The sequence below is a fragment of the Balaenoptera musculus genome, chromosome 17, assembly GCF_009873245.2.
Source record: "Balaenoptera musculus isolate JJ_BM4_2016_0621 chromosome 17, mBalMus1.pri.v3, whole genome shotgun sequence".
Classification (NCBI taxonomy): Eukaryota; Metazoa; Chordata; class Mammalia; order Artiodactyla; family Balaenopteridae; genus Balaenoptera; species Balaenoptera musculus.
The window spans coordinates 536,192-550,110 of record NC_045801.1 but is presented as its reverse complement, the minus strand read 5'-3'; the positions used below and the strand labels follow the sequence as shown (position 1 = coordinate 550,110).

The window sequence follows — 13,919 nt, the reverse complement described above, 5'->3', positions numbered from 1 at the left end:
TGTCTCTCTTCTTGTGAGGACACGGTCCTGTTGTAGTGGCACCCCCCACACTGTGACCTCATCTTGACTCATTGCATCTGCAAAGACCCTATTTCCGAAAAAGGTCACGTTCTGAGCTTCTGCGAAGCACACGAGTTGGGGGACCCTTCACGCCCGCACAGCGCTTTGGTCCCGAGCTTGGCCGGGTGCTCGGAGGGTGTCTCGTGGGCGGTGTGGCATGTTAGAAGGGGCAGGTGTCGCGCAGAGCCTGTGCGGCCATGGGCCGGCCGCCGCTTACCGCTTGGGTCGCCACAGCTCTGCAGCGCTTCAGCGAGAGCACCCTGGAGTACCTGGCCGACCTGGACCAGGCCCCCGACCCCACGGTCAGGAAGGACGCCTTCGCCACTGACATCTTCAGCGCCTACGACATCCTCTTCCACCACTGGCTGCAGAGCCGGGAAGCCAAGGTATGCGCGGCCTGTAGGGACCTGTGCCCTCGCCTAGCTGGCTTTCCTCTCCCACCCCCAGCCTGGAGGTACTGCTCCAGTCACCTGGGCCTCTTCTGCTGTCCTGCGGGTTCTCTGGGGGTGGGGGGGGTAGATCTGTCTACACGTGCCCCTCCCTCCCCCGCCCCGCAGGTCCTCACAGAGTAGGGCTAGTTTTCTGCGGCCCCAGCGCTGGACCTCTCCCTCTGGGCCCACTCCCTCCGCCCCTTTAGGACCCCCACTCGTGGTAACCCGGGTCTTCGAGTCCGGCTGTGGGGTCCTTGGTGGAGGGCTCTTTGCACACCTCTGCCCCGGGCTGACGGGCGTTGCCGGCCGTTCTGCACGTGAGCGCCTGTCTCTGTGACCCCCCAGCTGCGGCTCGCTGTGGTGGAGGCCCTGGGGCCCATGAGCCACCTGCTGCCCAGCGAGAAGCTGGAGGAGCAGCTCCCCAAGCTCCTGCCTGGACTCCTCGGCCTCTACAAGAAGCACGCCGAGACCGTCCACGTGTCCAAGGTGCGTTCAGGAGTTTAGCTGCAGGGGGCGCGGGGTCGGGGTGGGAAGCCCCCGAGGCAGTCAGCCTCAGCGAGGGGCGTGGACGGGAGCCGGGGAGCCAGGCCCACCTGGCCTCGCCACGCACCCCCGTCCCGGCCCTCCCCTGTGAGCGCTAGGGCGGAGGGCTGGGAGACTGCCGCAGCCAGCAGGGGTGGGGCTGGGACAGGAGGAGGCCCTGACGGCCCCTCTCCTCCCTCCTCGAGCAGAGCCTGGGCCAGATCCTCGAGGCGGCCGCGAGCGTGGGCAGCCGCACGCTGGACGTTCAGCTTGACTCACTCCTGGCTGCCCTGCACGCTCAGGTGGGCTGGGGGCCCAGGGAGGGGTGGGAGCACGCTGGGGAGGTGCCTGCTGAGGGTTAGGGAGCAGGAGGCGGGGCTGAAGTGCAGGCTTCCCTCGGGGCTAGGCCCCCTGTTGTCTGCCCAACGCTGGGGCTTGGGCCGCGTGACACAGGAGAGCCCCGGCGTGCGGGGACCGGAGCAGGCAGCCAGCAGGCCAGGGGCAGCTCTGGGGCCATCTGCACTGGCCGTGCGTCCCGAGGACCCGGGCTCAGGTGGAGACCCCCTTCAGGGGTCCTGAAGGCTCTGATGGAGAAAGGGCTTCGAGGAGGCTCCTCAGCCGTGCACACCCTGCCCCCCCAGGTCAGATGAGGAGCGTGGGGGTCACGGGGAGCTCTGGTGGGGACGTTGCGTCCATGGGACTTTCTGAGTGGGAGAGAAGAGGGGCGGAAAACTAGAGAGAGCGTGGGCAGGCGGCTCTTTGAGAAAGAGAAGCAGGGAGAGTGGACTTACTTCTTTGCTCCCCCACCCCCTGGGGCATCTCTGGGCCTGCTCCACTCCCACACCTGCTGGGATGCGAGCCTGGCCCCCCGGACCCGCTGGCCTGAGCCCTCACCTGCCACACACACGGACGACGGCTCCCAGCGAGGGCCGGGGGTCTGGCTATGGTAGAGAGATTAAATAGTAATTTTAGTGTGTGAGCAATGGTAATGAACCTGAAAAACTGTATGAAGTGGATAGATTCCTAGAAAAGTCTTAAAAATGTCAAAATTGGCAGAGAAGAAATAGAAAACTTGACTAAACCAAGAAAGAAATGGAAACAACATTCCAAGCCCTTCCTTTCTGAAAGCAAACCCAGGACCCACGTGGTTTGAAGGTTGCGTTCTTCCAAACTTTTCAGGGACAGCTAATTTCCACCCTACACAGGTGGGCTTGGAAATGAGAAAAGGATATCCAGAGCTGCCTGATAGATTCTTTGAGGCTGGTCTTGATTCCAAATCCAAATCAGGACCACACAGAAAAATCTAGGTCTACTACTGTGAGGCTAGATGTGAGGATCGTGTGCTCAGTGAAGGGAGTTGCCCTGAACTGTGCTCCCAGCACTGCACCCTCAGCACCGTATCCTCAGCACTGCACCCTCAGCACTGCACCCTCAGCACTGCGCTCCCAGCACTTCACCCTCAGCACTGTACCCTCAGCACTGCACCCTCAGCACTGCTCTCCCAGCACTTCACCCTCAGCACTGCTCTCCCAGCACTGCACCCTCAGCACTGCACCTTCAGCACTGCGCTCCCAGCACTTCACCCTCAGCACTGCTCTCCCAGCACTGCACCCTCAGCACTGCACCCTCAGCACTGCTCTCCCAGCACTTCACCCTCAGCACTGCTCTCCCAGCACTGCACCCTCAGCACTGCACCCTCAGCACTGCGCTCCCAGCACTTCACCCTCAGCACTGCTCTCCCAGCACTGCACCCTCAGCACTGTACCCTCAGCACTGCGCTCCCAGCACTTCACCCTCAGCACTGCTCTCCCAGCACTGTACCCTCAGCACTGCTCTCCCAGCACTGCACCCTCAGCACTGTACCCTCAGCACTGCTCTCCCAGCACTGTACCCTCAGCACTGCACCCTCAGCACTGCTCTCCCAGCACTGCACCCTCAGCACTGCACCCTCAGCATTGCGCTCCCAGCACTTCACCCTCAGCACTGCTCTCCCAGCACTGCACCCTCAGCACTTCACCCTCAGCACTGCTCTCCCAGCACTGCACCCTCAGCACTGCTCTCCCAGCACTGCACCCTCAGCACTGCACCCTCAGCACTGCTCTCCCAGCACTGCACCCTCAGCACTGCACCCTCAGCACTGCTCTCCCAGCACTGCACCCTCAGCACTGCTCTCCCAGCACTGTACCCTCAGCACTGCACCCACAGCACTGCTCTCCCAGCACTGCACCCTCAGCACTGCGCTCCCAGCACTTCACCCTCAGCACTGTACCCTCAGCACTGCACCCTCAGCACTGCTCTCCCAGCACTTCACCCTCAGCACTGCTCTCCCAGCACTGCACCCTCAGCACTGCACCTTCAGCACTGCGCTCCCAGCACTTCACCCTCAGCACTGCTCTCCCAGCACTGCACCCTCAGCACTGCACCCTCAGCACTGCTCTCCCAGCACTTCACCCTCAGCACTGCTCTCCCAGCACTGCACCCTCAGCACTGCACCTTCAGCACTGCGCTCCCAGCACTTCACCCTCAGCACTGCTCTCCCAGCACTGCACCCTCAGCACTGTACCCTCAGCACTGCGCTCCCAGCACTTCACCCTCAGCACTGCTCTCCCAGCACTGTACCCTCAGCACTGCGCTCCCAGCACTTCACCCTCAGCACTGCTCTCCCAGCACTGCACCCTCAGCACTGCACCCTCAGCACTGCTCTCCCAGCACTTCACCCTCAGCACTGCTCTCCCAGCACTGCACCCTCAGCACTGCACCTTCAGCACTGCGCTCCCAGCACTTCACCCTCAGCACTGCTCTCCCAGCACTGCACCCTCAGCACTGTACCCTCAGCACTGCGCTCCCAGCACTTCACCCTCAGCACTGCTCTCCCAGCACTGTACCCTCAGCACTGCTCTCCCAGCACTGCACCCTCAGCACTGTACCCTCAGCACTGCTCTCCCAGCACTGTACCCTCAGCACTGCACCCTCAGCACTGCTCTCCCAGCACTGCACCCTCAGCACTGCACCCTCAGCACTGCGCTCCCAGCACTTCACCCTCAGCACTGCTCTCCCAGCACTGCACCCTCAGCACTTCACCCTCAGCACTGCTCTCCCAGCACTGCACCCTCAGCACTGCTCTCCCAGCACTGCACCCTCAGCACTGCACCCTCAGCACTGCTCTCCCAGCACTGCACCCTCAGCACTGCACCCTCAGCACTGCTCTCCCAGCACTGCACCCTCAGCACTGCTCTCCCAGCACTGTACCCTCAGCACTGCACCCACAGCACTGCTCTCCCAGCACTGCACCCTCAGCACTGCACCCACAGCACTGCTCTCCCAGCACTGTACCCTCAGCACTGCACCCTCAGCACTGCTCTCCCAGTACACGAGGGGTGTAGGGCCCAGCCAGGGGGGCTGCACGGCACTGAGGCCTGTCAGCTCACCTCATCATGGAACGAGATTCCTGAAAATATTCTCTGATACTAATCAATGCAGAAAAAGCTTTTGATAAAGTTCAACACCTATTTGTCGTTAAAGCTCTTAGCAACCAGGATCAGAAAGGAACTTCTCTAACTTGATGAAGTTTAAATACCCAAACTCTCCGCATACATCATAGTGAATGGGAGACAGGTACGTTTCCTCTAGTGTCAGGAGCAGGAAGGAGCCCCACTCTCAGTTTTAATGGGGAAAGGAACAGAAATGGGGGGAGCAAGGACAGACCTGTCGTTCCTCTTCTCCCGGCCACCCACCCTCCGTCCCGGTCCCCACTTTGCCTTTCCCGAGTCCCCGAGCTCCTCTTAATACACTCAGCAACGGGTGGGTTGCCACTCGGGTCTCCCCAGCGAGAAGGCACAGGCGTGGGGGGGAGGGTTTGTTCTGTTCTGTTCCCTGCTGTCCCAGCACCGGTCCGTGTTAACTCGTGAGCACTCAGTAGATGTTTGTTTTATGGATGGTTGATTTATTCATCCAGAAATGCACTCATATATGAACTGAATCGGTTCACAAATACTAGAACTAAGTTCAGCAAGGTTGCCAGTTACAAGACCACCCTGTAAAAATCAGGAGCATTCTTCTCCATCAGTAGTGACCAACTAGAAAGTACAAAAAAATGACCATTTACAATAGCAACAGAAACTTATCGTAAGGTATCTGGGAATTCACCTAACGAAGAATGCCTAAGATCTCTATGGAGAAAAAGTTTACAACTCTGAAAAAAGTGAGGAAAAAAATGAGAGATGTAGCACAATATCATTTACTTAATATAAAAGTGATTGCATAAAACTGTAAAAACAAACAATGATTATCTATGGGATGGGGGTGGGGTTTAAACGGGAAATATAAATATATAAAAGCTGAAAAGGCAGAAAAAATGTGATATTTCCTTTTCTTAGAGCTTTCCATTCATGTCTTTTGTTTTTCTATTGGTTTTTAGGGGTTTTTTTTCATATTGATCTGTAGCAGTTATTTATAGTCTCATATCATGTATGTATAAATGTTTGTTTCTACTTTGTCCGTTATCTGTGGCTCTGTTTATGGTATTTTTTGCCATGCAAAATTATTTAGTTTTTACACCATCATTTATCCATCTTTTATGTTACAGTTCAGCTTTTGCTATACTTGGAAAAGGCTTTCGAGTTCTGCAATTAATTTTTAGCTTCTCTCATTTTCCCCTATACTTTTACTGTTTAATCCGTCTGGAGTTTATTTTAGGGAAAGAGTGAGAATCTAGTTTTATCTTTTTTCCAGATGACTACCCATTTGCACTAGTTACCTATTGCCCTTTGACCGATCACTCCAAAACTTAGCATGTGAAAACAGCAGCGGTTTACTCTCTCCAAGTCACTGCGGAGTCCTGAGCAGCTCAGGCTCGCGCGTGGTCACGTCACACATCTTCCGAAGGCTCCCCGGGGGGTGGGGGGTTCTGCTTCCAAGCCGGCTCCCTGCTCCTGGGCTGCTTGAGCGTCCTCAGAGCTGGCAGCTGAGAGAGCCCGGGAGCAGGCAGGAAGCCGCGGTGCCTTTTATGGCCAGGTTAGGTCTTTGCAGTGGAAGTGACAAGGAGCACCCTGGGGGCCTGGAGCAGAGCCCAGCCGCCTGGCATTCACCTGGTCCTGCACCGCTGGTCACTTCTCACCTTAGAGCCCTGTGCCCGGAGGCCCTGCGGGTGTCCTTTGTTGTGACCTTGAGGGGTTGAGTGGGTACTGGGGTGCCACCCAGAGCTCAGCCCCCGGTGAGTGTCACCCGCTGAGGTGCAGTGGAGCCCAGAGACACATCTGCCAACAGCCTCTGTTTTTGCTTTTACTAGTGCAGCTTCTTTTTCTTTTACAATTTTGAACGAATGGACTCCAGGTATTTTGGTTTCCAGTGCTTTCTGTATTCTAGAGGTCCGTGGTTTCCAGCCCAGGGTGTCATGCCCAGGAAAGCGGGAAACTGTCTCCTTTCTCATCAAGGAATGTGTCTTGGGAATTTGTTTCCTGGCTGGTGGTGGGAAGGGTGGGGTGTAGAAGGAGCCAGGACTCTTTTCCCTTGAGAGGGCCAACTATAAGCTGTGGGCTGAGGTCCCCAGGGCGCTTCCGGTCACAGGCAAGGGGCTCCTGCACCCAGGTGAGAGAGCGCCTGAGGGACCTGCACCTGCGCGGTGGCTGGGGTGGGGCCTGGGCCCGGCATCTTCAGGGGACCTGTCCCTCCCGCGGCCTTGCTGGGCCCCTGTGACTGTGCCCTCTGTTCCCGGAGCAGGTCTGCGTGCCCGTCGAGTCCTCGAGCCCTCTGGTGGTGAGCAACCAGAAGGAGGTGCTGCGCTGCTTCACGGTGCTGGGTATGAGGCCGCGGCCGGGCTGCTCTGGGGGGCGGGGGGCCCCTTGTCTAGTGTGCTGCCCGCCTGTGTCTCTGGGGAGCATACAGCCAAGGCCTGGCTGGGCCGCAGCCCCGAGCGTCCGGCCTTGCTGGCCGCCGGGCCTTGCTTGTCTTGGAGATGCAGACAGCCAGCAGGGGGCGAAGGACAGCTCGTTACGAACAGTTTTTGACGAGCGCTTGCCCTACAGCCTGCTGTTCGCCTGACCGCCTGCTGGCCTTCCTGCTGCCCAAGCTGGACACCAGCAACGAGAGGACCCGTGTGGGCACCCTCCAGGTCGTGAGGCACGTCATCAACTCGGCCGGTAAGTGCCCTTGGTGGCGCAGAGATGGAAAAGGCAGACATTGTCCAGCTTGTAGGTGAAAAGGAACGTCTTGCTTTGAATTCTTTAAATATTTTCCCCAACTTTCTATTTTGTAAAACTCCAAACTTTTTGCAGAGTCGCAGCAGTAGTGCTCATCTGCCCCCAGCAGGTGTCCGTCACTGACATTTGCCCTGGCCAGCTGGCTGCAGGCAGTGGGGCACAGCGCCCCTGATCTGGGCCCGGCAGCTGCCACGTGCCCGCTGCTCTGGTGGCTCAGGGTCCCGCTGACCTGTCACGCTGTCTGCCGCGGCTGCCGCTCAGTGTGGGGTCTGTGCACAGGTATATGTTGCTTAGTTGTGTCTTAGATGTGGACCTTTGAGAAGAGCTGAGGCCAGTTCTGTAGACAGTCCCTCGATTTCCATGTGTCTGATGATTTCCTCACAATTGGATGGAAGAATTCAGGTTTCTTGCTTTTAAGGCTAATTTAATCAGCAATAAGCTTGAACAGTTTTCACACTTAAGTCTGTTTTTTTCCGGTGAGTCTTGGTTGCTAAACCGTGGCCATGGCCGTGGGCCACATCAGGCCTGCAGCCTGCTTTTGTACAGCCCGTGAGCCGAGAATGGTTTTCACATGGCAACGGGTTGTACAAGCAAACAAAGAAGAATATGTGACGGAGACCACTTGTGGCCCTGGAAGCCTAAGTGTTCTCTGTCTGACCCTCTGTGGAACAAGCGTGTGGACCAGGTGGCGCCTGTGCACTTGGCAGCTCTCGGGTTTGGGGAGTGAGGGGGCAGCACTTGGTGGGTGGGGCCGGGTCCTGCCGTGAGCCCAGGAGCACGTGGCTGGTGGCCTGCTGGCTCCCTGGGGAAGGGTGGTGCTGGGACAGAGAGCAAGGCCTCTCACCCGCCACAGTGCCCTCGGGAGCCCAGGTGCCTGCGGGCCTCGTCTGGGCCTCGGCCGGGCCTTCGCTTCCTCTCTGATCTGCTGTTCGTGGTCATTAGTGGCGCTGAACGTTTTTTACGCAGTCAGCCTCGCTTGCCTTTCCTTTGTTAATTCTTCTCTCGCGATGATGTTCCAAAGTCACTTCGTATCCACTTGTCTTTCATTTTTTCCTTTAAGTTCTTTCTCTGGCCGTAAGTGTAGATACGTATATATGGTTAGGACTCGGTGCTCTCACTGCCCAGGCCCCGGGTTCAATCCCTGCTCAGGGAACTAAGATGCTGCAAGCCACGCAGCGTGGCCAAAAGAAAGACGTGGTACATATAAAAAATGGAATGCTACTCGGCCATAAAAAGAATGAAATAATGCCATTGCAGCAACATGGATGGACCTAGAGATTATCATATTAAGTGAAGTAAGTCAGAAAGAAGAAGACATATGCAATATATCACTTTTATGTGGAATCTAAAATATGACACAAATGAACTTATTTACAAAATAGAAACATACAGACAGAAGATAAACTTGTTACCAAAGGGGAAAATTGGGGGGAAGAGATAAATTAGGAGTTTGGGATTAACAGATACATACTACTATGTATAAAATAGATAAACAACAAGGTCCTACTGTATAGCACAGGGAACTATACTCAGTATCTTGTCATAAACTATAATGGAAAACAATCTGAAAAAGAATAGATACATAGGGCTTCCCTGGTGGCACAGTGGTTAAGAACCCGCCTGCCGCTGCAGGGGACACGGGTTCGAGCCCTGGTCCGGGAAGATCCCACGTGCTGCGGAGCAACTAAGCCCGTGCACCACAACTACTGAGCCTGCACTCTAGAGCCTGCGAGCCACAACTACTGAAGCCCACACACCTAGAGCCCGTGCTCCACAACAAGAGAAGCCACTGCAATGAGAAGCCCGTGCACCGCAGGGAAGAGTAGCCCCTGATCACCACAGCTAGAGAAAGCCTGCGCGCAGCAACGAATGCAATGCAGTCAAAAAAAAAAAAAAGATACGTATATGTATAACTGAATCACTTTGCTGAACACCAGCAACACTGTAAGTAAACTCTACTTCAGGAAAAAAGTAAAATTTTTAAAAATTATATATATATACATATTTAAATCTCTCCCTTTTGGGGGGCTTGGCCCTTGGTGGTTTAACTTGCTTGTTTACAATTGTGGTAAAATACACATAACATAAAATTTTCCATGCTCATCGTTGTAGGTGTGCACTCAGCAGCGTTAAGTACATTCACATCGCTGTGCAGCCGCCTCCAGGACCCTTTTCATCCTGCAAACCTGAAACTCTGTCCCCACTAAACAACACTCCCCACATTTCAGTCCCTTTTAAACCGCAGGTTTCCTGTGCTCTTTTCTTTCTCTTGTAATTTATCCGTGGAAGAGCCTAGGCCATTGGACCTGTGGAGTTTCACACGGTCAGCTTGGCGGGCTGTGTTCTTGAGGTGCAGATTGAGGTTTTCTCGTCCGTCTGGATTTCTTGCAAATTGGCAAGAACTCAGACTCCAGTCGAGTCCCTTTGGCAAGGCTGTAGGGGCCACAGTGTGTACCGGGCGGCCTCGGCAGCACTGACGCTCGCCGCCTGGGGCACGGCTGGTGCTGCGCCGGTTCGCTGGGTGCCTTGATGAAGAGATGCTCTTCACCTGCCACTCAGCCATGCAGAAGTGTGGCTCATGTAGGAACTGCAGGCTCAGCTGTTGGCTCCTTTGTTTGGTCAGTTTTCAAGATAATACACTGGTCCCCTATCATCTTCTAAAGGTGACCATTGCTCTTTAAAAATATCATAGGGACTCATGAATTCAAACATGTTTGAGAAATTTCAGTTCATTGCAGTTATTACCATTATTTTTTAAATTAATTTTTATTGGAGTATAGTTGATTTACAGTGTCATTTTAGATTCTGCTGTACAGCAAAGTGAATCAGCCACACGTATCCGTATATCCCCTATTTTTTAGATTATATTCCCATCTAGGTCACCACAGAGCACTGAGTAGAGTTCCCTGTGCTAGACAGTAGGTCCTTATTTGTTATCTATAGTTATTACCATTATTGGAGCTCAAATTGTGCCATCTCCGGGGAGTGGGGAGACTTCTTCAAGTTCTAAGTCCTTTGATGATGAACTAAGCTCATGGTGTATATTTCTTGCCCCAGCCTCCAGTTCCCCGTGAGAGGTGGGATCAGGACACACCCCTCCCCTGGGGCTGGCCTTGGAATGACAGCACCATCACTGTGCTCCCAGTCTCTGTTTTCATTAAAAAAAATTTTTTTTGACCACGCCATGTGGCTTGCAGGATCTTAGTTCCCAACCAGGGATCAAACCCGGGCCCTCAGCAGTGAGAGCATGGAGTCCTAACTGCTGGTCCGCCAGGGAGGTCCCTCTTTGTTTTTATTTTTATTAATCTCATGACCACTTCTTGATAGTCACTTTTCACCCCCATTTAAATATCTGAATGCGACTTCCCCGGCGGTCCAGTGGTTAGGACTCCGCGCCCTCACTGCCGAGGGTCCAGGTTCGATCCCTGGTCGGGGAACCAAGATCCCACATGCGGCGTGGTGCGGGCCCCCCCCCTCAAAAAAATTAAATAAGTATCAGGAAAGGAAGGGTTATCCTGCTGGTTCTCAAAGTGGGGTCCTCAGACCGGCAGCGCCAGCTCACCGGGGGATGTGTGAAAAGTGAATGCCTGAGCCCACCCGGGCCTGCAGGTTGGAGTGGGGAGAGGGGACGGCAGCTGGTGGTGCTTAACGAGCCTGCTGTGATTCTGATGCCCCAGGAGACCCCCTGACCCTTGCACTTGAACTGGGATACCTGCTCAGCCCGCTCTTTCTCTGCTGCCCTAAACCACCAACCTCCTAGCTTTTTAATTGGGTGAAATAATGTTATTTGCTGAAAAAGGTCATTTCCCCCTCCCGCCCGCCGGAGAGAAATGGGTGGGCTTGTGCGTGTGCGGTCTCCTCCTCCTGCCACGTGGAGGGCCACACTGAGGCCAGAACCCCGGCAATGTGGTCTTGGGCCTTGTGGTGGGGGGCAGACTGAGCCATCTGTCTGTTTCCTGCAGCTGCTCAGATGGAAGTCAAGCAACCCTTTATTCTCTCCTCCATGAAGCTTCCTCTTCTGGATACCAATAGCAAGGTAAGTCAGCGGGCAGCCCTAGCTCCGCCGTGAGCAGCTGCGGGCAGTGTGGCCCCCACTGACCCGGCAGCCACCTCTCAGCCAGGCCAGACCTCAGTGGGCGCGTGCAGGCCTGGGCACCTGCCAAGCTGTGTGTCTGGGACCCCCAGCTTCCTCCTGATGCAGTTAACCAAGTATGAAGTTAGGAAGCGGTCCCCAAAACCACCCTGGGGTTCAATCGTTCTCTAGAAGAACCCCCAAGTGCACAAGAGTCGTCATACCCACGTTATGGTTTATTACACCAAAAAGACGCAGACTAACCTCAGCCACAGGAGAGGCACGAGGGGCAGGCCCAGGAGGCTCCAAAGTCGGACCGCTGTTCTCCTCTCCCTGCGGAGCCGTGGGCAGCCTGGGCTCCCTGGCAGTGCTGTGCCGGCTGCCCCCCAGGGAAGCCCCCAGCCTTGTGTCTGGGGTCTCTGTTGGTCCTGTGTCACGGAGACCTCAGCGTCCAGCCCCTCCTGGCCCGAAGCCCCCACCCTCAACCATCACATGGTTAGGTGATTCAGCGTGGCCGAAGCCTCAGGGAAACGAGGACCCGGGGCTCAGAGGGGACATCCAAGGGCTTGGGGGCGACGCCCAGAGCCGAGGGCAGGGCTGATCCTCCCTCCTCGGGCTCAGCGGCAGCAGGGCCCCTCAGCTGTGTCCTGGGGCTGCCCCAGCCTTTGCGCTCATCCTGGCACCCTGTTCTTGGGACCTTCTGTGAGAGTTTTAGAAGCTGCTGAAATGGACCCCAAACCACCTGCATCTGTTTCAGGGCCCCCGTGCCCTGGGTCACCCCCAAGGGGCCGCACCGCGTGCCGTCAACAGTGTCCGTGGCCAGACGCACTCAGCCTGAGCGGCCCTTGTGCTCCCACATCGCTCACTCCCTCCAGACCTGTCAGCCCCACGGTCACTCAGGACACACGTGTAGTTGGGGGCACAGGGCAGCGATGTGCGACCTGAGATCCGGGGGCGGAGAGGCATCACCGGGACACGGGAGGGTCCCCAAGGAGGGGCATCGGGCCGCTATCTGGATGCAGTGTGGGAGCAGGAGGCCCTGGAGGAGGCGCCCGCCCCGGGAAGAGGGTGCTGTTTCCGGCTGCGACGGCCCAGCCATTCCTTGGAACCGCCAGACAGAGTTATCAAAGGGGCTGGACAGCAGGCTCAGAACTCTCAGGAGTGTTTGGGTGACAAGTGCAGACTCGGGGACCTTGCCCAGAAGGGCAAAACGGGGTCGGGAGATGCCCAAGGAGGCGCCGGCCCGCGTCGGGAGCCAGAGAGCAGCAGGGCTGGCGCCCGGGAGGGGAGGGGCTGGGGGAAAGAGGAGGAAGAGGCCTTCCCCTGGGGATGTGAGCGTGGCCGCAGGCTGGCCTTCGTAGCAGGGGTCTGGGGAGAAGGTGGGGGCAGGTACAGGCGCAGGCAGAGGGAAGGGTGAGATTCCATCGCCCAGCTGGGTCGTCGTGCTGTCCGGCACTCCTCTGAGGCCCTTGCCGCTCTCCCTCGGTCCGGGCAGGTGAAGCGGGCCGTGGTGCAGGTGATCAGTGCCATGGCCCATCACGGCTACCTGGAGCAGCCTGGAGGCGAGGCCATGATCGAGTACATCGTGCAGCAGTGCGCGCTGCCCCCTGAGGCGGAGGTAAGGGCGCCGCCTCACCCTCCTGCTCCTGGGCCCCTCATTCCCCACCTCCGTCGGGGGCGTTGTCACATGTGCCAGTGATCTGTTGTCTTACCGCTGAGTAGCATTCCGTGGTATGGACGTGCCAGTCTGTTATCCACTCTCTAGAGGAAGGAGACTCTAGTTGTTTGCAGTGTGGCAGTTACGAAAAAAGCCACTGTGACCGTGTGGGTACAGGTTTCTGTGGGAGCATGCGTTTGTACACCTGGGTAAGCACGAATGGAAAGTGTGCATTTAATTTCATAAGAAATTTCCAAACGGTTTTCTGAAGTGGCTGTGCCATCTCATGGCCCCGGCAGCAGCACATCAGAGGCCCTGTGGGCACTTGCAGGCTCGGGTCCAGGCTGTTTGTTTCTCAAGCTGTCCTGACAGGCTGGCATCTCACCAACGACCAATGTTTGCCATCCCCATGTCTTCCTCAAGTGTCTGTTCACAGCTTTTGCCTATTTTTGAGTTGTTTACTTTCTTATTATTGAGTACGGAGTGTTCTTTATATATTTTGGATGCAAGTCCTTTATCAGATTTATGGTTTGTAAATATTTTCTGACAAGTTTGTTGCGTCATACTTATCTTTTTATTTTCTTAACAATGTCTTTCAAAAAGCAGATGTTTTAATATTTTAGAAGTCCACTTTATCAGGTTTTTATTTATAGCTCTCGCTTTTGGTGTTCTAGCTAGTAAATCCTCTCTTAACCAAAGGTCACAAGGATGTTCTCCTGTGTTTTCTTCTAGAAGTTTTAACTTCGAGGTTTTACATATAGATTTGTGATCCATTTTAAGTTAATTTTATTTAATGTGAGGTGTGGTTTTTCAGGCTCATTATTTTGCACGTGGATGTGCAGTTGTCCTAGCACCATCTGCTGAAAAGACTCTTCTTTCCACGTGGATGAGTTGCCTTTGCATCTTTGTCAAAATCAAGTGACTTTGTGGACTCTGTTTTGCTCCACTGGTCTGCGTCTGTCCTTTTGTCGGGACCACAC

General features: G+C 55.6%; 1 protein-coding gene across 18 annotated transcripts in view; it reads left to right on the top strand.

The window, feature by feature from the left end:
- Window positions 1-13,919, top strand: part of MROH1 (maestro heat like repeat family member 1) — a 68,846-nt gene that overhangs the window by 25,718 nt on the left and 29,209 nt on the right. For all 18 annotated transcript variants that reach the window (XR_005016981.1, XM_036829874.1, XM_036829870.1 and 15 more), the window contains 7 exons: window positions 295-446; window positions 837-977; window positions 1,223-1,315; window positions 6,732-6,810; window positions 7,037-7,150; window positions 11,173-11,246; window positions 12,778-12,900. Coding sequence is in view for 17 of the 18 variants with exons in the window: in XM_036829874.1 (XP_036685769.1) it covers window positions 295-446; window positions 837-977; window positions 1,223-1,315; window positions 6,732-6,810; window positions 7,037-7,150; window positions 11,173-11,246; window positions 12,778-12,900 (776 nt within the window). In the remaining variant the exon portion in view is untranslated. The remainder of the gene's footprint in view (window positions 1-294; window positions 447-836; window positions 978-1,222; window positions 1,316-6,731; window positions 6,811-7,036; window positions 7,151-11,172; window positions 11,247-12,777; window positions 12,901-13,919) is intronic.